Source organism: Notothenia coriiceps, unplaced genomic scaffold (genome assembly GCF_000735185.1).
Source record: "Notothenia coriiceps isolate Sejong01 unplaced genomic scaffold, NC01 NC01_scaffold00018248, whole genome shotgun sequence".
Taxonomy (NCBI): Eukaryota; Metazoa; Chordata; class Actinopteri; order Perciformes; family Nototheniidae; genus Notothenia; species Notothenia coriiceps.
The window spans coordinates 306,201-331,056 of NW_011350949.1; the positions used below are offsets into that span (position 1 = coordinate 306,201).

General features: G+C 39.2%; 2 protein-coding genes across 3 annotated transcripts; both read right to left on the reverse strand.

Annotated features, from left to right (window-relative positions):
- Positions 1 to 3,468: 3,468 nt before the first annotated feature.
- Positions 3,469 to 10,316, reverse strand: LOC104950894 (DNA (cytosine-5)-methyltransferase 1). Its single transcript, XM_010777491.1, has 18 exons — positions 10,146 to 10,316; positions 9,693 to 9,729; positions 9,039 to 9,146; positions 8,702 to 8,942; positions 8,511 to 8,583; positions 8,304 to 8,400; positions 8,175 to 8,215; positions 8,043 to 8,097; positions 7,851 to 7,934; positions 6,954 to 7,063; positions 6,691 to 6,809; positions 6,503 to 6,595; positions 6,271 to 6,422; positions 5,646 to 5,833; positions 5,410 to 5,424; positions 4,043 to 4,223; positions 3,836 to 3,933; positions 3,469 to 3,631 (listed from the first exon to the last, which is right to left on the reverse strand). The coding sequence occupies exons 1-18, from the start codon at positions 10,190 to 10,192 to the stop codon at positions 3,469 to 3,471; spliced, it is 1,902 nt and encodes a 633-aa protein (XP_010775793.1). The 5' UTR covers positions 10,193 to 10,316.
- A 5,327-nt stretch (positions 10,317 to 15,643) lies between these two features.
- Positions 15,644 to 18,994, reverse strand: s1pr2 (sphingosine-1-phosphate receptor 2). 2 transcript variants are annotated; one of them, XM_010777472.1, is made up of 2 exons: positions 18,984 to 18,994; positions 15,644 to 17,268 (listed from the first exon to the last, which is right to left on the reverse strand). In XM_010777472.1, the coding sequence occupies exon 2, from the start codon at positions 17,135 to 17,137 to the stop codon at positions 16,022 to 16,024; it is 1,116 nt and encodes a 371-aa protein (XP_010775774.1). In that variant the 5' UTR covers positions 17,138 to 17,268; positions 18,984 to 18,994; the 3' UTR covers positions 15,644 to 16,021. The 2 variants fall into 2 exon arrangements, with proteins under 2 accessions (XP_010775774.1, XP_010775775.1); XM_010777473.1 differs by lacking the exon at positions 18,984 to 18,994 and adding an exon at positions 17,910 to 18,050.
- Positions 18,995 to 24,856: the final 5,862 nt, after the last annotated feature.

Genomic DNA, 24,856 nt, shown 5'->3' on the forward strand with positions numbered 1-24,856 from the left:
TTATTTAGTATGTGCTGTGACCAAGGTTGTATGAAGGGCCAGTCATGTCACAGCGGCAACATGAATCCTCTTTATCCCAGTTAGAGAGATACTGGAAACATTATTGCTTTTTCCTGGAAATTGACTGTGGGCAATCAATAGTGTTGCTGTGCTGATGTGAAAAGATTTCACTCACAGAGCCGCGGGGCTCAGTGATGGATGGAGCAGCAGAGCAGCCACCTGCCAGCAGACACAGCCTATCCCTGTTTTTTCTGTGGTTGCACAGTGAATGCATGCAGCTACTCGATGCAACAGAAAAAAAACAAGGCTTGCCATAACGGGCCCATGTGTGCAATGGCTTGTGTGCTTGCAGTGTAAAGACAACGTAATCACTGATAAAGTTTAATAAACACAAGAAGTGTAGGGAACGACTGTGTGTCTGCATCTTTCAGTAGAAGTCATTTTCTTAAAGCTTATGGTAACAGTGGTGAAACTTTGTGGTTGTAATAGTTAGATGTGTTTTCTCCCCAGTGGCATGTAAACACTTGAAAGTACATCGCTGTGCTTTGAATATGGAATTTTTCTCAAAGTAGCTACAATTATTCTGTTCTATGAAACCACATTGACACCTTCTGATATACGTCAGCACAAAAAGACGCCTTCGGATTAGTCATGAAATCCTGTTTCAGAGTAAATACTCTTTTTTCACTAAAACAATATATGAGTTTATTTCTAACAGTCCTGTGACTTTCACACATCTGCTATTGCCCTGGAAAACTTAAATGACTTCCTTAGTGCTAGTTGTTAGATGGTAGACAGAAGCTGGACACGACAAGCAGAGGGGATAAGGTAGGTGTAGACATATTCTGTTTACATTTTTAGAAAAGTACTCTCAGAGATAAATATATACTGATCCCACCATAAACCGCTGTGAAACTGAACAGGAAAGAACAGATGCTTGCTGTGTATGGATGAGTTAGGGTCTATTCCAGGAGAAAAAGCCTGGTGTCTTGTAGAGGGCACAGGAAGTCATTAAATCTTGAAAGTCCAAAGAAAGAAGATCAAATAGTCTCATGCTGTTGGATTAACAGTTGATAGTGTGTGTGAATAAAAAATACTGGTCTGGCGTTTGTTGCCACCACAGAGGCATGTAAGTGTGAAGGGCAGATGGAGAAAGATGTGTTACAGGATGCTTCAGACCACACGGCTCAACAAAGTAGCACGCTGAGTGAGTCTACTAGTAAACAAACAGTTTAAATGCAAACAACATAAACTGTGAATAAAAACTGTCCAAACACAACATTCAGTCACCACTCTTATCTAGTCTGCTGGAGATTGGACATGTGAGTGAGCCTGGACATTCAAGCTGTGTCAAGGGTTAGGAGCTCTGTTTTTGGTTTGAGTGCTTTCCCCCAGAGAAAGTAGAGCCATGTTTAAGTAGAGTGTGACAGGTAGCAGGGGTGTAATGGGGCGGTGTGGCCTTGGTTTTTTGTGAGCAGACGCTCTGGTAATTGGGGCTTATCAGGTGTTTCTGGGAAAAACACCTGAGGCTTTTGTGAAGCCGTCAGTGCCCTGATGGAGAGGGAAACGCTGTCTCTTGCTACGATTAGGAGGAAAACCAGAGTTACCTTTCAGTAACTCCTTTTTAAATCTTCCTTTGGACGTTAGAAAAATACATTTAGCTTTTTGCAGCTGTAGTTCCGCAGTATAGTTAATACATGTTTTCATGTTTGTGTGGTTGTGATAAGTAGGCATGGCTCTGAAAACCTAAACAACAGTTTGGAGGCATGTGTTTATATTGGCATGCAGTACACAAGATCTTTAGCACCATTTCTCAAATAAAGAGCAAGATATACTGTTCTGGCCTCACATAAGCTTTCTGATAGGATATCCTGTCTCAGGTGTCTTGTTTGACTTCCTTCTCAGTTATTTCTTTCATCGCCTTTTCTTCCTGTGTCTGAGCTTCAATGTGAAATCCAGACAGGATATTATGCTGTTGTTCTTTCTGTAGCCTCTCTAAACCTTCACCTTCATCAAAGTAATTTGACAGTTGTTTATAAAAGAAGTGATTCTCAAAATGTTCCATCATATGTGTTCTTATGAAAATAGTCTAGACTATTCTAAATTGAAAAAACTGAAACAACTTCAGCGTATTTACATTAAGTCATAATGAAATAACTATTAACTCGGTAATAGTCTCTAATGTCTCAAAGGCAAGGCAAGTTTATTTATATAGCACCTTTCAACACAGGGCAATTCAAGGTGCTTTACAAAAATGAAAGACATTCAGACAAAGGCATTTAAAAACAGTCATTAAAAAGAAAAGATAATAAAATAAACATTAAAAGAAAAATTACATGAATAAAAAGTACATGAATAAAAAGTACAAAAGTTACAGTGCAGTGTAAGATATGAATAGTTCAATCAAAAGCAGCGACAAAAAGAAAAGTCTTCAGCCTGGATTTAAAAGTAGTCAAGAGTTGCAGCGGACCTGCAGGTTTCTGGGAGTTTGTTCCAGATATTTGAAGCATAATAACTGAACGCTGCTTTACCATGTTAAGTTCTGACTCTGGGGACAGCAAGCTGACCAGTCCCTGAAGACCTGAGAGATCTGGATGGTTCATAATTTAGCAGGAGGTCAGAAATGTATTTTGGGCCTAAACCATTCAGTGCTTTATAAACCAGCAGCAGTATTTTGAAATCTATTCTTTGACACACAGGAAGCCAGTGTAAAGACTTCAGAACTGGATGTGATCCACTTTCTTTAGTGAGGACTCGAGCAGCGGCGTTCTGAATCAGCTGCAGCTTTCTAATAGATTTTTTAGTGAGACCTGTGAAGACACCATTACAGTAGTCCAGTCTACTGAAGATAAAAGCATGGACAAGTTTTTCCAAATCCTGCTGTAACATCAGTCTTTTAATCCTAGATATATTCTTTAGGTGATAGTAGGCTGATTTAGTAACTGTTTTAATGTGACTGTTGAAACTCAGGTCAGAGTCCATGACTACACCTAGATTTCTGGCTTTGTCTGTTGTTTTGAACATTGCAGACTGAAGCTCAGCGCTAACTTTTATACGCTCTGCCTTGGCTCCAAAGCAAAACATTTTAATCCTATAATAGTAGTAGACTAGAATGTGACCTACAGATTAATTATATCTAAGTTACAGTTGGATACATATTTAAGGCAAAATGCATACATCGCAAAAGTGTATGCAGTCAATTAATAATGTCTGGTATAATAACTATATTTGAGGTTGTAGGATTGAGATTCTATAATATTTTGTATACAAAATATTATAGAATCTCAATCCTACAACCTCAAATATAGTTATTATACCAGACATTATTAATTGACTGCATACACTTTTGCGATGTATGCATTTTGCCNATCGGAATAGTATCGGTATCGGCAGATATCCAAATTTAGTTATCGGAATCGGATCGGAAGTGAAAATATGTGTATCGGTGTATCCCTAGTTACTTTGTACTTAGGAGAAGTAACACACCTGCGCTGGCTCTCCGATCCACGACAGCTTGCACTGGGCCTGCTTCTTCCTCTTGACTTTAGTAACCTTTTTGGCCTTCACAGGAAACTCTTCCTCTTCAATGGTCTCATCATCCTCAGCCTCCTTTACGGCAAGGTTTGGGCATCTAACAGAGGGACACATGTCAACAAGAGGAATTAAGGACTAAAGTTGTCCCATGTCCTTGTCACAGTACAGCAATAAAAAGCAGGGGTGCACATTATACACATCAAGCAACTTAAGAGTAGCCTTTGGTTGAAACCACTTCTCAAACATTCCGAAGTTTCATATTAAGGATGTTTGGCGTTATCGGCTCAGAAGACAATCTTACCTTCTCTGCTTACAAGCCTGCTTGCTTTTGCCACTTCCACCAAACTTGATCATGTCCTTGCAAGCTGGACACTTTCCACAGTCAGGAGATTGGCATACCTGAAGGCATACACAACAAGTTTCAATTACAACTGCCAAGTACATAAGAAACAGACAATTAGTTTAGTTCTACAAAAAGAAGCAGCCCCACTGTTCAGACACTACTCACCTCACAGACGCCACAGCGCTGTCTCTTGACCCCACCATTTTCTTTATCATTCTGCTCTATCTGATCAGAGAAGAAGGTATCAAAGATCTGGTACACCAGCGTGGTAGTGGTCGCCTTAGTTGGTCCCTTGTCTTTCTCGATCTTTGTAGGGTGACGAATGGACTGTCTTCTGGCAGCTCTCCTGTCAATAGAATATGTTCAGAGGAATGTGTTCAGAGGAAAAGGTCTGTTGGGCTGGGCATAAACACCTGATGATATGTGGAGCAATGGCAACAATGAAGCCCCCGGCTGTCAACACACCACAGCATCAGGCCATGCAACGTAAGGAACAAGCAAACAAACACACATTAAAGATGAACGCAGACTTCCCGTTAGATGCAACTGGCCTCGGCCACAGAAAACACTACTTAAGACTAAAGGTTCAAAGTGTGCATTGATGGTGACCAACATGTTTTCCCACACAAGTTAACCTGTTATTTTATCTCCCATTGTAAAGCGTCCTTGGGTTTCTTGAAAGGCGCTATTAAAAATCAAAATGATTATTATTAAAAGCTTTGCAAAAGACTTCTTAGGAAGATTCTCCGAGGATATAATAGATTAGTGAACCCATGGGGTCCAAATAGTGTTTGAGTTCTCTTACTGAAGGCATATAGGATGCCCAGGTGTAACTTAATAATTGACTAATAGATCTGGGGCAGAATACCCTAAACCCAAAGGTTAAGCAAATCAGAATAAGCAACCAATAGAGCCAACATCCTTACAGCATGGTTTGAGTTACTGAGTAATAAAAAGCCCATATTCAACTTTGCAATAGATTTCCATTTGAGCAGGAAGACCCCTTAGTACACGATGCTAAAGTTAGAAGTTTGGCTGACTTTCCTTTGAGGAGCTCAAGGTTAAATTGAAAAACGACTTTCATTGTATAACAATTTCTTCACAAACTGTTAGGTTTTATGATTCCTTTTTTTGTTTAAATTACATTTCACCAGAACCATGAGGGTTGCATGACTTCAATGTAAAAAATAAAATAAAAGCAATTTTACCAACGGTACTTTCTTACAGTACAAAGACAGCTTTGTTTTATACAAAACACAGAAATAACTTTTTTGTGAGCTTCTCTTCAAAGCCTACAGACACATCTTTTTCAATGAGTTTCTTAATCAGTGGTAACTAAGTGAAGATCAATCTTGGGCACTTGTCATATAGTGAGAACTTCAAATAAAGCAGTTCAACTAAAAATAAACCACAAAGTCAACGTCTAGCGTGAACGCTGTAGTTACTTGATCCATACAGCTTCTAAATGCATTACAGTAAACAGTAAACACACCACGGTACAAGCTAAGGATGCATGTGGAAGGCCTACCTACCAGTACAGCAGCATGCTGCATTAGGAAATGTCAAAGGAATGTTAGACATAAGGGATAACGAGGAGTGAGGAGCAGAAATACAGGAATATAAGCAACATATTAAGTGAATAACTTCAAACCATTGAAGCACTCTTGTTACCATATGCCTACTTTTTACAGTTACCATAAGCCTACTTTTATGAAACATGTCAGTACAAATGTTAAGGAACCAATTCATAATAATTCTCAAGACATACCTCTTTCCCAGAGTGACTCCGGCGAGTTTGATCAGGTCCCTCATGCAGGGAGTAACTACGATTGGCTGCTCATCAGTGTCCCCGGCCTCATCGTAGCTCTCCACCTGCTCCACCACAAACTGGGCGTGGCGCAGCAGCGTGTCCTCTGTGAAGCGGTTGAAGTTCAGCCCCGCAGGAGGCACGGTGGTCTGAGGGCAGGAAACAAAAGTTGACAATTTTCCTTCCACGAACGAATGTTCTGCTATCAATCGGGAAATATTGGCTTAACAACTCCTGCATTCTTTTTTTATAGTGCCCTGATATGAGCAACATTATTTTTGAGTATTGTTATTATTTAGCCTGCAAATTGTCAACATTGACATATCAGATGCTCTAAACTGCAATATATTACATTAGAAGAATCAATTGAACAATTAGTTTATAAAAAAAAAAAAGCTTTGTCAATCACACCATCAATGGGATATAGGAATTATAAAAATAGAAAAGTGAAACACAAATCAGATTTCTTAATAAATTGCATTGTTGCATCACATTAATCACAGATCCAAGAACAAAAAGGACCATGATGAATATTGCAGCTCGTCCTAATTCACAAATACATTATTTTGTAGGAAAAAGTCTTCACCTCAATCTTGTTGAGAAGGTCCTCATAACTAGCATCACGATTCTTCTGAAGGAACTCCACCACTATCTTGCTCATATAGATCTTCTCCTGCATCACAGCAAATATGGGAGCATACTCCTCACTGGACTGCATCAGGATGTAATCGGCAAAAGCTAGATAATGAACATAGATAACCATTAGTACTTCATACAGGGCGAAATCAGTCAAACGTTGGAACAGGAAACTTAGCTACCTGTAGTAAAACCAATTAAGGCTTTTTCTCCACCATCAAAACCAGTGATCCACCAGGCATTGATGGGTCCAAGCTTCTTGGAAGGAACCCCGCCTGAGATAAAACCAAAAAGATAAGTTACCATCTGGTTGACTGTAATGGCTAAAAGAAAAATAAATATTTACAAGATCTTGAAATGTGGGATTTACCATCCAAGCAAGGGTTGTCATCATAGATGGGTTTGACCACACAGCTGAAGTAGAGCTCCACATTCTTCTCAATCAGGCCAGAGTCAAACGGACAAAGGTGGCCCCGCTTGTCATAAATGCTGCAAGACGTAAACAAGGTTACACTACAACTTACTCAGGGGCTGCAATACAAAAACATGTGACTGTACAAAATGAGTAGGGACATGCTTGTTCGTCTGAACTGGATCAACATGCAAAAGTGTCACTGGTGAAGAATGGCTTACCTGAAGTTTGTGATCTTGTGCTGTGGCAGATCATCATAGCTCTCAAATCCATCCTCATTAGAGTCAAACAGGGAGAGGCGCTCATCTGTTAACATTTCTGGTTCATCCAGCTGAAAAAGCACACAGACATTTCAGGTTTCACATTAGTTTGATCAATTTAGGTATATTGAAAACATTTTAATAACATTAAAGTAATAGAAGGTTTCATTAACCTGTTTTTCAGGTTTCAGGCTCGAAAATGACATTCCCAGAACAAATGACCATAACTTCACTTCTAAAAGGGTCAAATTAATAATCTTTTTTCTCAAAGTAATGATAAACCTGTGAGTTGGATGTAGAAAAGTCAGAATCAATATAGATGTTTTTTATTTTAAAGAAAATTCCAATTGAATATGGTGAAGAACTGTAAATGATAGTGTCCGTCCAAAAAATATTTTGTACTTATAGTGAAAACTAACCTTGGATGATGGGTTTGAAGACTAAAAGCTTTAGGAATCCACATTTTTGTTGATAACGTCACGAGTTTGTATCTTTCAGTGTTGAGTTGGGCACCGTTAGATTGTGTCTTTACGATCATAAACGATGTGTTGGATGTGCGCTAGGATAAGTAATAAGGGAGCTAGGAGTGATTTTCGGTGCAGCAATAGGTTAGCATTTTCCGCTCTGGCTAATTCAGAGGCTCACTGTTAGCATTGTGTTTTTTTTTTTTATGAAAAAGATCAGTTAAATTAGTTTTTTTTCATTATAAGGATATCAAATATTCATAGTTTATTAAATATTAAGGTCCCTTAGACGTTGTTTCCTGCAAATCACGCGATTTCAGCCACGGAACCGGGTCCGTGGGGCTTAAGAGGTTAAAAATAAAAGTTACACAGGAAGTAGCAAACAAATTCTCACCGCATTATCAGGATCCCCCTGAAAGAACTTAAGGTCAGAGTCATCCAAGTATTGTCTGCAGTCTGTACATTTGGGTGGTGGTGTCTGTTTAAAAAAAAATAAAAAATACATGAGGTTTGACAGTACTAAAGATTAAAGTTTACATAAACTGTAACCGCTATGACACTGAGCAAAATTAAGACACGTCATTACCTTTGCAGCAGAAACTGGCGTAGTTGTTTCAGTCGTCAATTTGTCTGGAGCAGATCTGAATTAAAGAGAAGTATTAGTATGTTCCATTAGTGTTAATAGCCATCATTCATTTTCAGGGATCTTAACGCTTACTTTTCATCTGATTCCACTTTCAGACGTTTCTCCTCCTGGACCTACAAGAGATTTAGAAGGTCAGTGTTATATAAGAGACAAGTGGAGAAAAACACGTTTGAAAATCACTAGTAGACAAAAAAGCTTCACCTCCTCAACATCCTCTTCCGTAACTTCCTTTTGTCCATTTGTAGATTTTTGTCCATTAGTAGCTTCGACATTCAAGTCTTCAGACTTGCGCTTCTGACTGCAAGACATTCACAGAATAAAGATGTATGAAAAGTTGTTTACATTTTTTTCTACACTTGCTGAAGTGGTGAACAAAGCACGAGACAATATAGAAAATCATATACGCACACTTTAGAGAACATCGACAGGATGGTTGGCTGTTTTCCAGAGTTTCTTGTAACCCTGGAGCTGGCTGGAGACTCTTTAAAAATAAAAACAAGATTGAGTTGTTCCTTTAATATCTTAACATAGTGTTGCTCATTTCCATCTTATATTGCAGCCATTATAGGGCAAATGTTAAAAGGAATTCTAAAACCTACTTTTAGTGTCAGAATTTGCTTTGCTCTTACGGCCTCCCTTCCCTTTGGAGGCAGTTGGTGACTTGACAGCCTCCTCTTCCTCCTGTACATCCATGGTTACATCTTCAGTGTTCTCATCTTTTTGGGAACCATTTGACGAGCCATTCGTCTTTCCATTCTGCTCCACGTCATCCACATGAGAGCCCTTTTCAAGATGAAGCTCTTTTCCCAGCAAGGCCTTTACTTTAGAGATGTAGATCTCCTGAGGAAAGAACATTGCAATACATCACGCAATTAGAAATGATAGGCAGTGACATTTCAGAATTGTAAATTGTTTTAAAATGTTAAAGTCACTTACCATTGAGATCTCGGATTTGTTCATCTTGTCTTCCAGGCTGGTCAGTTGATCTTGAGCATCAACATGCAGGAAGTCCTGAACCAACTTGAGTTTCTCTTTCACATGATCCTGAGAGGCATTTTCAGAAGAAATAAAAGATCAAGTCAAAAATGACAACTTAAAATAAAACACTGAAACTAAAAAAGACCCTTTAACTATTGCTGTTTAGTAGGTTCATGATACAAATTGTAAAATCCTATCGTACAATATATGGCCTGTTTAGATTGTTGTGTTGACTGTGATCGATGCTAAAATGTGTCACCTGGAGACTGACTTCTTGTAGGCAGAAAAAAGTATTGCCTGTTCTCTTTATATATCCTTGGTGATATTCACCAAACTATATATCGAAATGACAGTTAAATACATGTCTGTCAGCACGCTAAGCATCTGAGAAACTCAGTCATGCCAACAGAATATAATTGAATTAGACAATAAAATAGTAGAGTTTCCATTTAAGGCAGAACACTGTGAATCTACAGTCTTATTTAATCTTCTTTGGAGCTCAAAACGGAACGGAAGTGATTAACAAGACTAATTAGTGAGCATCTAGAATTAAACTTTATTCATGCAGGCTTTCAAGAGCAGTAAGTAACATTAGAAACAGACATAACCTACCTCCTCCGAATCTCCATCCTCGCCCAGCACCTGCAGCCTGTCAACAACGAACACAAAGCTTCGTTGGTGTCATTTTGAAAACACATTTACTAACATGGTCGTGGTAATAAAGCCAGTGTGGCTGCAGCTAGCAGAAATAAAAAGGCAGCAAAACTTCCTGAGTGGCGCCAAATCTCACACGCTGCTCCGTCTATTGACAGCCTAAACATGCTAAGTGGCTAACAGGATGCTAACTCTGTATGCAGTACCAGCTCTAACTGTCAAGTGACAACAAGCTAACGCTAGGTGCAGATGCTAGGATAAGCAAAATAGTAGAGGAGCAACAACCAGAGCAAGTGTAGAGCAGAGAGTTATACGGGTTTTATGTAGCTTTGGCGTTTGGACAAGACAACAAGCTGCATGCAAGCTACATCATCAAGACATTATTAGCAGAGGTTACAAACGTTAACGTACCTTTTCCTGACATCCTCTGGCAAAGACAGGGAAGTCCTGGATGGCATGGTACACAGCTAGGTTAACGTTTGAGATAAAACAATAAAACTGCTTTAAAAATCCGTTAAAACAATGTTAAAAACGCCGTTTGTAACTACAGCGCTTCTCCACAATGACTGTCTCTCGATTGCTGTCTCTTGCAATGGATGCTATAAAGCAATTCAGGCGCGCGGGCCGTCTTTTCGCGGGGAAACCCGGGTGTTGTGGACTGTTCCACTGCTGGTGTCTATGGGTGAAACACTTCCAATACGTTACAAAATATTTCCCTCCTGAATGCATTTGTGGGGTTTAAAACCCATGTCGTATAACATATACATTGTAATACAACATTTTGATTATCACACAGTTGTAAAAATAAAGAAATATACGTTTCATGAGAACAACAACTATCTCAACTTACCTCTACTGCTTGCAAGATGTTGTTGACAACTGACCAGGCGGAAGCAATCTGAATGTTGTTTACTAATGAGCTATGTTGGCAAAAATCCCTGCATTTCAAATTCGTTTTATGAGGGCTGCTATACTTTTGAATGATAAAACGTAATACAAGACAATGTTTATCATGTGAATTATAGAGTTTTTGCCTTACGTGCTCGTTTACACTTGTAGATTTCTATATTTATTGAACAACTAGATTAGAAGATGTTTTAGATAAAACAAGCTCACTACGATCATGGATTTATTTTTAAGTGAACGACTACACTTTAGTAAGCATATGTATGTAAAATGTCAAAAGATTCACGAATCACTTTCTGCTGTTATGTGTCATTTCCATTCAGAATCTGGCTGCAGCATTTTCTTTTTTTGTGTAGATTCAGATAAAAAATTAAGCAACTTTTGGGTCATTCCAGAAATGGAGGAGATTTTCAGTCCCACCTACGACATTTAAAATAATCCATGACCAAAAGGCTAAAACATGCACTTGTTCTCCTTTCCTTAGGCAAAACGTAAATAAAGTTGAACGAATAGTGGATTTAAAATCTTATTCAAAATATCAATAGGCTCTTGAGCACTCCCTAAACTGGCATTTTTCTCTTGTCCCTCCTTCTTGGTGACTAAAATATAACGTTTAAAATATACTTTTTATATTACATTATTATTTTATTATTCATTTGCTACAATTTTGTTGATATATGTCTCCTGTAATGGTCAAAGAAGTTTGTAAAAGTATAAGCACATTTCAAATAACATTAATTTGACACTAAAAGTGTGTCAACATGCGCACACCCTGTTAGTGAAACCTATTTAGCCTGGCAGAGGAAGGAAAAAACTGTAAGTCAAATGATAGAGGAGTCGACATTATATTATAAAGCCATGTGCTACTGACATGGGCAGACCAAAGGTAAGTCCTCTCTTTTACTTTTCATACAGTGCATCCGGAAAGTATTCATACCCCTTCACTTTTTCCACATTTTGTTATGTTACAGCCATATTTCAAAATCGATTAAATTCATTTGTTTTCTCAACATTGTAGACACAATACCCCATAATGACAAAGTGAAAAAAGTTTTAAAATAATTTTTGCAAATCAATAAAAAAATTAAAAACTAAAATATCCCATAAACACAAGTATTCTCACCCTTTACTCAATACGTTGTTGAAGCACCTTTGGCAGCAATTACAGCCTCAAGTCTTCTGAGTATGATGCTACAAGCTTGGCACACCTATCTTTGGGCAGTTTCTCCCATTCTTCTTTGCAGATTGTCTCAAGCTCCATCAGGTTGAATGGGGAGTGTCGGTGCACAGCCATTTTCAGATCTCTCCAGAGATGTTCAATCCTGTACAAGTCTCGACTCTGGCTGGGACACTCAAGGACATTCACAGACTTATCCTGAAACCACTCCTTTGTTATCTTGGCTGTGTGCTTAGGGTCGTTGTCCTGTTCGGGTTCTTGGTCACCTCTCTCACCAAGGCCCTTCTCCCCCGATGCTCAGTTTGGTTTGGGCAGCAAGCTCTAGGAAGAGCCCTGGTGGTTTCAAACATCTTCCATTTGCAAATGATGGAGACCACTGTGCTTGTTGGGACGTTCAATGCTGCAGACATTTTTCTGTACCCTTCCCCAGAACTGTGCCTTGATACAATCCTGTCTCTGAGGCCTACAGTCAACTCCTTGGACCTCATGACTTGGTTTGTGCTCTGATATGCACGGTCAACTGTGGGACCTCATATAGACAGGTGTGTTCCTTTCCAAGTCATGTCCAATCTATTTCATTTACCACAAGTGGACTCCAATCAAGTTATAGAAACATTTCAAGGATCATCAGTGGAAACGGGATGCACTCGAGCTCAATTTTCAGTGTCATAGCAAAGGGTGTGAATACTTATGTACATGTGATATTTCAATTGATTGTTTTTAACGTGTTTGCAAAAAATTATTTGAAAATGTTTTCACTTTATAATAATGGGGTATTATGTGTGGGATATTGAGAAAAAAATGAATTTAATCCATTTAGAAATAAGGCTGTAACATAACAAAATGTGAAAAAAGTTAAGGGGAATGAATACTTTCCGGATGCACTGTATGTTTCTTATCTTTTTGGCACTATAAGCAACCAAACCCATTATTCATAATGGAAAAAAGACAATTGAATCTCAAATCTGTTTTTATTTAAATATCTAAGTTTGTCCTTGTCTTGAAGGTAGCATGACATTCTGCAGCTAGCATTTATTTCTAAGGTAAAAGCTAACATAAGCAATGGTATGCAACCCTGTTACTATAATTAGATTAATAATTACAGTTGCACTGTTGTATTTTTTGCACTGTTACCTTTGATGCCTGAGTTGACCAAATAATTTATTTTGATGGTTTACTAGCTGTTTTTATCAAATACATAACAGAACATTCGAAAATAAAAGGTTCATTTTTTCAAAGGTTTTCATGTCTTAATATCCTCCAACTCTGGAACATCCCTTTTATGCTTTTATTGGGTAGACATCTAGTTAAAGAATATATGGAGGAAACATCCTTCATTATTACCAGCTATATACCCATTTCACCACAAGGTGGTGCTATGTCACTGATAATCTTTTCAGATTGTAAACCCTCTTGCTGTCAAATTGCACATTCAACCTGGCCAAATTTATTTTCTTCAGATAAATGATCTCTCTCTCTCTCTCTCTCTATATATATATATATATATAACTATTATATATATTATATATATAACTATTTTAATTGAAAAGTGATCCATTTTAATTTTGCAGACAGTTTAGGCAGTATGATGTGTATATTATATACAAAAACTCCTTCAGATGATATACGTGTTGTTTTTTGTAAATGTTTTGTATATGAAGTATTCCAAGCCATGCACTGTTTTCAAAGACAAGCTCACATCTGTCTTGCTTGTTGCTGATTTAATTGTTTTGTGTATACAACTTCACCTACAGGTTTCTGAGCGTTATGTCATATCCTGCATGGGCACTGGAAATGCTTGGCCGGCTTCCCAGCAGTGCAGCCTCCTGGGGCTGATTCAGCCAAAGTTCCCACCCAGGAATCCTGGACGTCTGACAGGAAACAACCCAACTCTCCCAAGACCACTATAAGTCAGTCTCTCCCCTCACTAAAAGTCTCCCCCTTACCCCAAAATCTCTCCCGGGGCCTTTTTCTGTGCTTCTCTCAGAAAAACCATCTTACAAATAGAAATATTTTTCACCACACCCCATATTCTCCCTCTCTGCCCTCTGCCCAGCTTCCCATCATAGCCCTCTCTTGCATTAGCCTTTAGCGATTGAACATTTTTATTAGGCAAGACAGCCAATTTCAGGCTTTCATGTTGAAGCTAGTGTTTTCCTAACCTTGTTAGAGCATGTTTGGATTAAATGTTGCATTTTGAATAAGTTTCAGATGAAGGCACAATAGGGAACGTCTCAGGACCTGCAGATAAGCTGCAGCTGCAATGAAATTGTTTACAGCTAAGAATTAAAGTCAAACACACAAACTGGATTTATTTATTTCATTTATTTTATAAAAAAACGGAATGCAATTAACAAAAAGTTTATGTACCTACATTAGTGTTTCAGATTGTACCGATTTAACACAGGCAGCGTGCTACTGGACACAAAAGGCTATTGCACACGAGACATTTCATACAACACACATCATACATATTGTACAAAAATACATACATACTTACATACAAACATACATAATTATTCATGTATTTATTATAAACATCATAGAGTCAAGCAACACAATGAAGTGATAGGTACACAGATTCAAAAACCTCTCCATCTGAAAAAAACTAACCGGGGGAAAGCAAACATCACTGAAGCTGCCAAAGTGCTTTTCACCATTTCTACTTGGTTGTCTAAATGTAAAAGTCCATATATAAAACACTGGGGGAGAGAATAGTTTTAATTGTGTGGCTACGGGAAGAAGGTTGGTGTAACCCTGAACAACAGGAACCGGAAAATGAAAAACAGGACTTCCTGTGGTTGAAGGAAGTTACATGTTGTAGGATGTCAGACGATGAGGATGAAGGTGACCTCCCATGAGGGTAGATCCCCCCTCCATGCATTTGTAACCGGATCTTCTCCCATTTCTTTTACGGAAGGCTTTGGAAATATGAGACGTGTTTACCTCTTTAGCTGCACAAGACATATGGCTAGCAAATTAAACAATGACGTTTACAACACATTTTTTGTTCATGGTGCTATTTAAGACTTCACAGTGAGTGACCTACCCTGTTCATTCCACTCTCTGCTAGTCATGACTTGGTAATTCAAAATAATGATCAATAATACTGTCAACAATGGAGCGCCTGCCCCAAACACTTCATACATACATTCAGCCAAATTCCCTAAGAAGAAGGCACAAACAGACACATCACATTGCTGCTATGTTGCTACAACACTGTCAGGACATTGGTCCAGTTAGTCCAGCTGTCATTGAGTAAGATTCATCAGTGCTAACTCACTTCAGGAAATGTGCTTTCTGATTAGGCCTTCCTCTAAGGAAACTGTTAAGATACAAAAGACAACAGTAAAAGCAAGAGGTACAGATTATGAGGACATATGAGGGGAGGGGTGTTAGTGATGGAAGCTGGAGCTGGAATATGTCATACATACATTAGCACTTACAAATAAGTTAGAATTTCATGCATTAAATGTAAGCAGATTATGTAAGTTTGTCATAGTTAATCAAATGTTAAAGCAAGGTTATATAGGGGATATATAGCCCTGGTTTTGGTGAGGGAGCACTCGTGTTAATTTGGCTCCTTTGGAGTGCAGTGCTGAGTAAAGTTGATTACTGTCTCCAGCTTTGTAAAGAATAGGCGATGGATCTCTGGGCCTAATCTTTACATATATTAACAGAGGAAAGTCATTTGGTAACGTTTCACTGAGGACAACAATATCTGAAGTAATCTACAAAGTGCAACTTTGCAAGCTTTGCATTGATGAAGTTCCTGAAACAACCAAAACAACTCACCATAACTTTGATGTTGCATGTTATGTGTCTATTTTTGGCTTTCAATAGGGGTTAACATGTGTAGAAAAAAGGTGACAGTCATATACAACTAAATGCTTTGCAACAAGTTTGAGTACCCATGAAAAAGCTATTTTCACATTTCTGATAGTTCTCCCCACTGAATTGTCTCCCTCTTGAAGCATTGTGTTTTTACACCGGCTGCCACCAAGTTAATGCTGATTGTGAATTCAAACAATTCTGATTGTAATAAGGAAACGTCTACATTGTAGCTTTCCCAGGCATCAACGTACACAGTTTGGTCGCTTCTTTATTTACGTCTCTTGATCACATCACGGCCTTTCTTTTTGATCTCATATAAACACACCTGCTTCCTTACATGCACTCAACCACTCTGATGTGGTGCAGCTTTTCAGACACAGGTGGTACAATCTTTCATGATTGGTGTGTTCTGGTGTTCGTATTTGTTGGTGCAGTGTTCCAGAGAGCTGGAGCTCTTTAGAGGAACCAGACAACGGTCAGATGGCCGCCCACTCTGCAGCACCCCCCAGCAGCACAACACACGCAGGAACTCCTTTCTCATGTCCTTGCTGCGCAGTGTGTAGATCACAGGGTTAAGCGCTGAGTTCAGAGTGGCAAAACCAAAAAAGATGTCTGCTTTGGAGAGGATCGGGCAGAACTGTATCCTGCAGGATGAATCCAGGAGGAGGATGGTAAAAGCGGGCAACCAGCACATGATGAAGACACCCAGCACTATAGTGACAGTTTTCAAAAGAGCATAGGCCGGGGAGTTGGTTGCTTCATGGTGGCTTGATCGTACAATCAAATAGATCCTCACATAGAGGATGACAATAGAAAGTAGAATGAGGCTGAAAATGGTGACAACGAAGAGGATGTATTTCTTGGAGTAGAGTGGCAATACAGCTGAGCATTCAGGGAGGTTGTTGATGCAGTTCCAGCCCATGATGGGAAGTCCTCCGAGCAGGATGGAGGTGAACCAACAAGCTCCTATCAGAAGGAACATGCGGCACGTTTTGGTGGAGCCGTACACCTTCACCTTTGTAATGGCAATATAGCGCTCCGTAGCTATCGCCAGCAAACTGAAGACCGAAGCTGCCAAAGCGATAAACGCCGTTCCCTCCCGGATGAACCACTGCACAGGAATCAATTCGAAGGTCTTGGACCCTGACAGGAAAATGTTGGCTATGTAGGCCGAGCCTGCCAGCAGGTCAGAGAATGCCAGGTTACCGATGAAGAAAAACATTGCAGAGTGAAACTTCTTGTTGCGGAAGACAGCAATAAGGACCAGCAGATTCTCCAGTATGATGATGGTGCAGAGGACCACGATGACAATGTTGAGGGTGGTCAGCTGCTTTTTATTCTCAATAAGTGTATCGAGCTCCTGAGCAGTCATGTTCTTAGCAAAGGCATAGTAGGAGTGGATCAGGCTCTGATTGTAGTATTGGGAATACTTGCTCTTCATGGTGACAGGGTGGCACAGCACAGCAGCTTTACGGCAAAGATTCATTCACACAGTGGAGATGTGCAGAGTGTCTAAGACGATAATCATTGCCTTTAAGGAAAGGACATGAAGAGGGCCCAGGCTGGGAGGGGCACTGCCTGACCCACGTCACATCTATGAACCTCTATGTGGGTCACCTGCAGAAACACAGAGAAGAAGAGAAAGCCTGGGTTACTTACAAGGGATTTTTTTTTTGCACAAATGAAATAAAGTGTAACTAAGCAAACATTCACATTTTAGCAAAGCAATGTACTTGCCAAAGCAAAGTCCTCGAGCAAAACAAAGTAGCCAGGCAACAACCTGCACCTCAGTCTGCAGAGTGGAAACTTAACATTTCAAGTCCAAAAGTTGAAAACCCCCTTTATTATCAAATGTCCCTGATTTAATCCACAAGATAAACAGATTTTAAAATAAGTAGCTGGTATTTATATTAAACTAAAGACCAACAACCACATGACAAATGAGTGGCCGACACACTGTGAACAAACTGTTCATTTGTTCTCAAACTGAACACCCACACAGACAGTTGCAGCTTTTTGCAGTCCAAAAGGAATGGAAAGTAATAATCCAGTGATTCACAAGGGAGTCGTATCTTATCATAAAAACACACTTTTTAGGGAAACTTAAGTTCACTCTAACAAATATTTACATGCGTAGATCTTCTTATTTTGGTGAAGCTGTGCAGGCAAAGATCATCTTCAGGTGGAAGAATAAATACTCTGTGAGTGCTAGTGCTTGGACAAAGGTCTCACAGTCTGATAGGGGACATTCCACTAACCCTGTCCGAGCACTCTGCTGTCAACACATGGCATTGTTGTGGGAGCAGACCATTCCACTCCAGTGAGCTACCTCTTGAAACTTCAGCATAGCTTGTGGATCAGCTAGACCTCTCCATCCCGACCCGCCCCTTTCAACCAGTTCGCACAAGCTGACAGCAATTCAAGAAGATACCTGAGAAGTATAGGTGGGAGTTTTCCAGACTTCTTGAGAAAAAGCTTTGTCAGACTTGATTGCAATGCATCAAAAGCACATTTTACACTCTTTGAATGACATATTGGACATCACTAATCACAATGAAATGTATTTAATTTGTATTTTTCATTAAAAGGTTACATAAACACACACATTGACACAACGCCGTACACTGCTTTGTTTCAACCTAACGTTTCAACATGCCGTTATAGTCTGAAGACTAGGGCTGCTCGATTAGGGCAAAAATGATCAATAATTGATATCACGATTATTAAAAATGATTATCCATTTACTTTGAAAACACCCATTTATTTAAAAAAAATGTTGAACAGTATGTTTTTAACAGTTTATTACCCTGAACTTTAAGTATAATTCAACTGAAAAACCAATTAATAAATTAAAAAAATGTTTTTAAAAAGAAAATCGTTTTATTTCGATTATGTTGTTTTCATAACCGTTGCAAGCCAAAATCATAATTGCGATTAAAATACGATTAATTGAGCAGCCCTACTGAAGACATAAACAAGTTAAGTGTGAAAACAATGTACTGTATATCCTTGGACCCACAAAAGTGTTCGGGTTTATAATGACGCATTCAAACTAATTAATTAAACCTTGTGAAATGTTAATGTGGCTTCAAATTACTTAAAAATGGGCTGCGGCTCCAGGGCGAAAAACAAATGAAGGTTGGAGGCTCTGTAAATCTAATTAAAGGTGGAGCTGCTGTCTTAAACCTGTCAAAAGCAACAAGATCCCTCTGCAGGCCAGCAGCTAGGTAACTCTATACTGATGCTTCCACTGCAGCTAGCTCTTAATTGGAAACCTTTAGTGGAAACTGGGTCTGAACCTCGTCTCTGTTCTGCTGGGCTTTGACTCAAACCCCTGAGAGACTGAGAGATGGAGAGGGAGCGACACAAAGCCAGACAGAAAGCATGCATGTGGAACGGCATCTGGACACAAAGGCTGGAATCTGAGACATCACTATGACGTCCACACACACCAACTCATCCATGTCACGTGTTGCACTGCACACAACTTTACTCTACACATGCACAGATAGCTTTCTTCAAACACACCGACTAATTGTGACAGACATATAGAGTAATACAGAAAATCCTTCACCTTCATACAGGGAGGTTCAACACACAGCTACAATTGGTTGCCGTCTTTAATAACCAGCACACTGTTTCCTCAAGCAGGAACAAAGAACAATAGTCTCCTTCAGTGTAGATAGCATCGCCCTTCAGCCTTAATAATGGGACAGCACACTTCCATTTGGCTGCTGTAACTGTATCATAGCCGAAATGTATTTAAAGTCCAGCAATCCCTTATCAGAACTGCTGTATCAGGGCAGCTCGTCTCCCCCTCCCCTCTTTTTCAGGTCCGTAAATTGATACAAATATGAGGCTTGAGCCTGAGCACATGTGCCAGCCGCACCAGTGTAATTACATTTGGTTACATTACTGCAGCCTATAATGATTTTATTAATGGAAAAGTCAGCTTATATAGACCAGCTCGATATCTCCACAGTCTCCAGTCTGCTAAAATGAAAACACACTGGTTTTTGCTTCACCTTGGTTTTCCTCTCAGCTCTGCCACATATAGCGTGGACACTTTTCATATGTGATGCGGTGACAGCTCGAGGTCGTCCTGTGTCCTGTCACGTTATAGGAGTCTGTCATCACAGGGATTTCACTTTGTGTGTAAAACCTGACGGGCAGGTTTGCCTAGAGCACCGCCTCGCCGCAGCCCCGCCCCTCTACCTTCCGTGTGCCATTCAGATGTTTCGACGGTGATTGGCTGATAGGAGCACAGACTTCCTGCTATGTAACCCCTCCCTCCCTCCCGACAAGTTGTCAAAGTTGTGCCCTGAGTTCGACCCAGACATCCCTGTCACACTTCAACAATAGACATAACACACTGTATCTACCAATTGCTTTCCTTACTAACACAATGGGGTAGAAAGTTACACAAACTCCTAAGGGGAATACTTCAGTTTATCACCACAATAACAACAACAGTTTGAAAGTAATTTTACAAGTACATTTTTTAAATATTCCTTGTATCCTATGAGCTGTTGACATTCAAGAAGAAACTTAAAATTATATACAAAATATTATAGAATCTCAATCCTACAACCTCAAATATAGTTATTATACCAGACATTATTAATTGACTGCATACACTTTTGCGATGTATGCATTTTGCCTTAAATATGTATCCAACTGTAACTTAGATATAATTAATCTGTAGGTCACATTCTAGTCTACTACTATTATAGGATTAAAATGTTTTGCTTTGGAGCCAAGGCAGAGCGTATAAAAGTTAGCGCTGAGCTTCAGTCTGCAATGTTCAAAACAACAGACAAAGCCAGAAATCTAGGTGTAGTCATGGACTCTGACCTGAGTTTCAACAGTCACATTAAAACAGTTACTAAATCAGCCTACTATCACCTAAAGAACATATCTAGGATTAAAAGACTAATGTCACAGCAGGATTTGGAAAAACTTGTTCTTGCTTTTATCTTCAGTAGACTGGACTACTGTAAGGGTGTCTTCACAGGTCTCACTAAAAAATATATTAGAAAGCTGCAGCTGATTCAGAACGCCGCTGCTCGAGTCCTCACTAACACTAAGAAAGTGGATCACATCACTCCTGTTCTGAAGTCTTAACACTGAATTCCTGTGTGTCACAGAATAGATGTTAAAATACTGCTGCTAGTTTTTAAAGCACTGAATGGTTTAGGCCCAAAATACATTTCTGACCTGCTAAATTATGAACCATCCAGATCTCTCAGGTCTTCAGGGACTGGTCAGCTTTCTGTCCCCAGAGTCAGAACTAAACATGGTAAAGCAGCGTTCAGTTATTATGCTCCAAATATCTGGAACAAACTCCCTGAAACCTGCAGGTCCGCTGCAACTCTGACTACTTTTAAATCCAGGCTGAAGACTTTTCTTTTTGTCGCTGCTTTTAACCTCTTAAGCCCGGTGTTCCGGATTAACTTGTTTCCCGATCAACTTGTTTCCCGATCAACTCGTTTCAGTGGGGTGCGTGGCTTTCGACTGAAATACACATTTCGATCGCTTTCTTCTGTCGTTTACATACATCTTTTGGTATATTTGGCTTCTTAGGAACACGTTGATGCACATCCAGTACCAGTGTGTGAGGTTGTGATTACGATGGCGATATCCGGACGCGAACAGCGAGGACTACAACAAGACAAACGAGTTGCTCGAATAAATCATTTAAACCAGCTATTGTTGCCAGACTTATTACGGAATATCGTTGTTAATGTCCAAGTCCATCTGTGTATACCTTCAGACAGCCTCCAAGTGAAGCACACGGTGTTTACTCACAGTTTGAAAGCAGCGTGGAGAAGTCTTCATCTGTGTTAAACTGTGATCCTCCCAGGGAACTGGGACCCGCCCATGTTAAAATGTGACCCGCCCAGGTTAAATTGTGTTACGATTTCTGTGGCTATCTACCAGCGATCATGTTTAATATGAAAGACTAACCACACATGTATCCCTTATAAAAACGGTATTGTGCAGCACTCATCCAGATAACATGTGACTGTTACCTGGTTTTGCAAAGATAGCAGCAGAAATGTCATTGGTGATATTTAGACTTTAAAATGCTGCTTGGTCATGAATGTTGGTGTCGGCAAACAATATTACGAATCCTCTATTCAAACATAATATTCAATGTGCATCGACATGAAAATAACAAAAAAGTTCATGCTGGACTCAAACCCGAGTCCCAACAGTAAAAATCAATCATGCCCTGCGCGTTATGAGTGCGCCACGAATCATCACGTCCTAACAATTCACCACAGCTCATTTTGTTACATTAACATCGTCAACAAGTTCTAGAAAAATGCAACCCGACCATCATTTATAATGTGAGCGAATGTATGTACACTTTAAGCCATATAATAAACATATTATAGTAGGCATTTGCTTAGAAATAGTATACTGACTGAGGTCTGCATCAAGCCTCATTAAGACCCACAGAGATCAGATATCCTAGTTTATCAGCCTGCGAGCCCACATTATGTTGTGATAAGTGTTAATTTTACATATAAATGTGTTCTAGTGCAAACATTAACTTCAAATATGCAAATCAGGCCATGTGTTTCCTGATATTCGCCATGCAACATTATGCTGTACAATATAAATATTTGTGGCTCTCTCTATCTCTCTATATCTGTATCTCGCTATTCGTATCTATCTGTCTCTATCCTCTCTATATCGGTATCTCTGTATCCTGTATCTCTCTGTCTCTCGCTATCTCTCCTCACTATCCCTCATAACATGGCGAAATGTTAATCCATTTATATAGACTGTGACCCAATGCGCAAATTAATTAATTAATTAAGTCTGTAGGATACACCTGTTTGTCAATTGGTATGTTCACTAACAGACCGTATGAAAGTATAAACGGGTATAAAATCGACTCAACATCATATTTAATAATAATATATTGATACAAATGTAATTGACTGGACATACAATAATAGTTTGTAATGAGGATTATTGACGTGAAGCTTTTGAACAGTGAAAACTTAAACACAGAAATCGTAACAGTTTAACCTGGCGGTGTCAGATTTTAAACCTGGGTCTTCGGTCTTACCATGTTCCCTGAGAGGTCTGGTTTAACACAGGTATGAAGATCTTCTCCATTCAACTCGTTCGTCCTAACATGATTCATCCTATATCGAATCGCATATAATATCAAGTCGCTGTGTGTGTACTGCCTGTTACATTCACGTATTACATATACATTGCATTTAGCTAGCATAACGCTTTTTATCCAAAGCGATTTACAATAAGTATTCACTGTTCAAACATTCACATCAATAAATCCTTTACTAACTAGTATTGTGTCAGTCTTTACATCTGTGTATAATATATTATATTCAATATGATGTCGGCATTTTAACGTGTGCGCGGGTCCCCAGTTCCCTGGGTTGAGGATCACAGGTTAACACAGATTAGAAGTACCTCCACGCTGCTTTCAATTTCACGTGAGTATAAACACTGTGTTTGCTTCAGCTTGGAGGCTGTCTGAAGGTATTACACAATGAACTTTGGACATTAACAACGATATTCCGTATAAGTCTGGCAACAATAGCTGGTTTAAATGATTATATCGAGCCAACTCGTTTTTCTTGTTGTTAGTCCTCGCTGTTCGCGTCCGGATATCGCCATCGTAATCCCAACCTCACACACTGGTACTGGATGTGCATCAAGCGTTGTTCCTAAGAAGCCAAATATACCAAAAGATATAATGGTAAACGACAGAAGAAGCGATCGAAAATGTGTTATTCAGTCGAAAAGCGCACGGACACCCCACTGAAACGGGGTTGATCGGGAAAACAAGTTGATCGGGAAACAAGTTAATCCGGAACCACCGGCAGCAAGCAGCGACAACAAAGAATTTCTGAAACTAAACGAAGTAGTTTTTATATTTATTTATTAAAATGATATCTACAATCCGAAATGAACAGTGGTTAAAGCCTGGCTTCCTCTTCTCTCTCTAGGATGATAGAATCGCCATCTGCACGGCTAAAGCTTTGGTGTAGAGAGGTTCTTGTTTGTGTAGGTAGCCACGTTTTTGCTTATTCTGTGTGAGATTCATGGGTTTGCTTGTATGCACCATTTTAATGATTATCGGTTAGATGAAATTTTGATCTATTCTATATATTATAATTATCATTATCGTCTTTGTATCCCATTTTTTAACGTCTAGTTTTTTTACAGATTTGCTTAGGCATTCCGAATTACCGTTTTTTTTTTTTCCCCAAAATAAAGCTTCCAACTAGGTAACTTAAACATAAAAAATACTTTGTTAAGCATTTTGGGGAAAAAGGTTTCAAGCTCAAAAAATGATTAAGTTAATTATGTAATGAATGAGAATTTTTTATATCTATTTATCTTTATCATCTAACTTTTGTTTTGTTTCACGGTCGGAGCAGGTTGTAATATGCGTATTATTATATGATCGAACGTTATTGGTTTTTTTGATTGGCTTTCTTACGTCATGCCCTGGCCAACCTGTGATTGTCAGGCCATGCCTTAGATGAAGCCAGGAGCGCTGCTCCTTGTCCTCATCTAATCATAGTCAGAGATCGCGTGGATTTCATACTAAGTGTGTTGCTTAGTGTGGTACGCGGTGCCCAAGTAAATGCGATAGTAAGCTGGGCTTTCGGTTCCGGTCTCGACCAAATTAGCAATGGAGTTTCTCATAGGATTTTGGAAATAGCTCGAATCAAAAGTCAGTGGAAAACGAAATCCTGTTATTTGTGTAAATTGCATCGTTTGTTTCAAGTCGTGTATTAAATATTTATCCACATGTCTTGCTTCTTCTTTATTTCTTTTATGTTATTAATTCGATTTGATTCATAAAATTCTAATCGATTTAGATTAGCTCATTAGAGATTTGATCCATTATGGGGTGTTAAGGTGAGATTTGGAGTATTAATTCAAAAATAATTTGACTAAACTCCGTCTGCAGCAGCAGCAACATAATACAAATCTGATGACAGGCACATGCGCACAAATCTGGAAGCTGTGTACAGCGGAGTATCGAAAGAGCGAATTGCCGGACGTTAAAGTCCCTAGGATTTAGTTTGTAATGACATGAATCCTTATTAGAGTTTGAGGGCTGGAGATTGCGGTGCGGGGATCCTGAATCGGTCAGATAACAGGATGTGTGTATAGTCTGTTAATCTGTATGATACAAATGGATGTA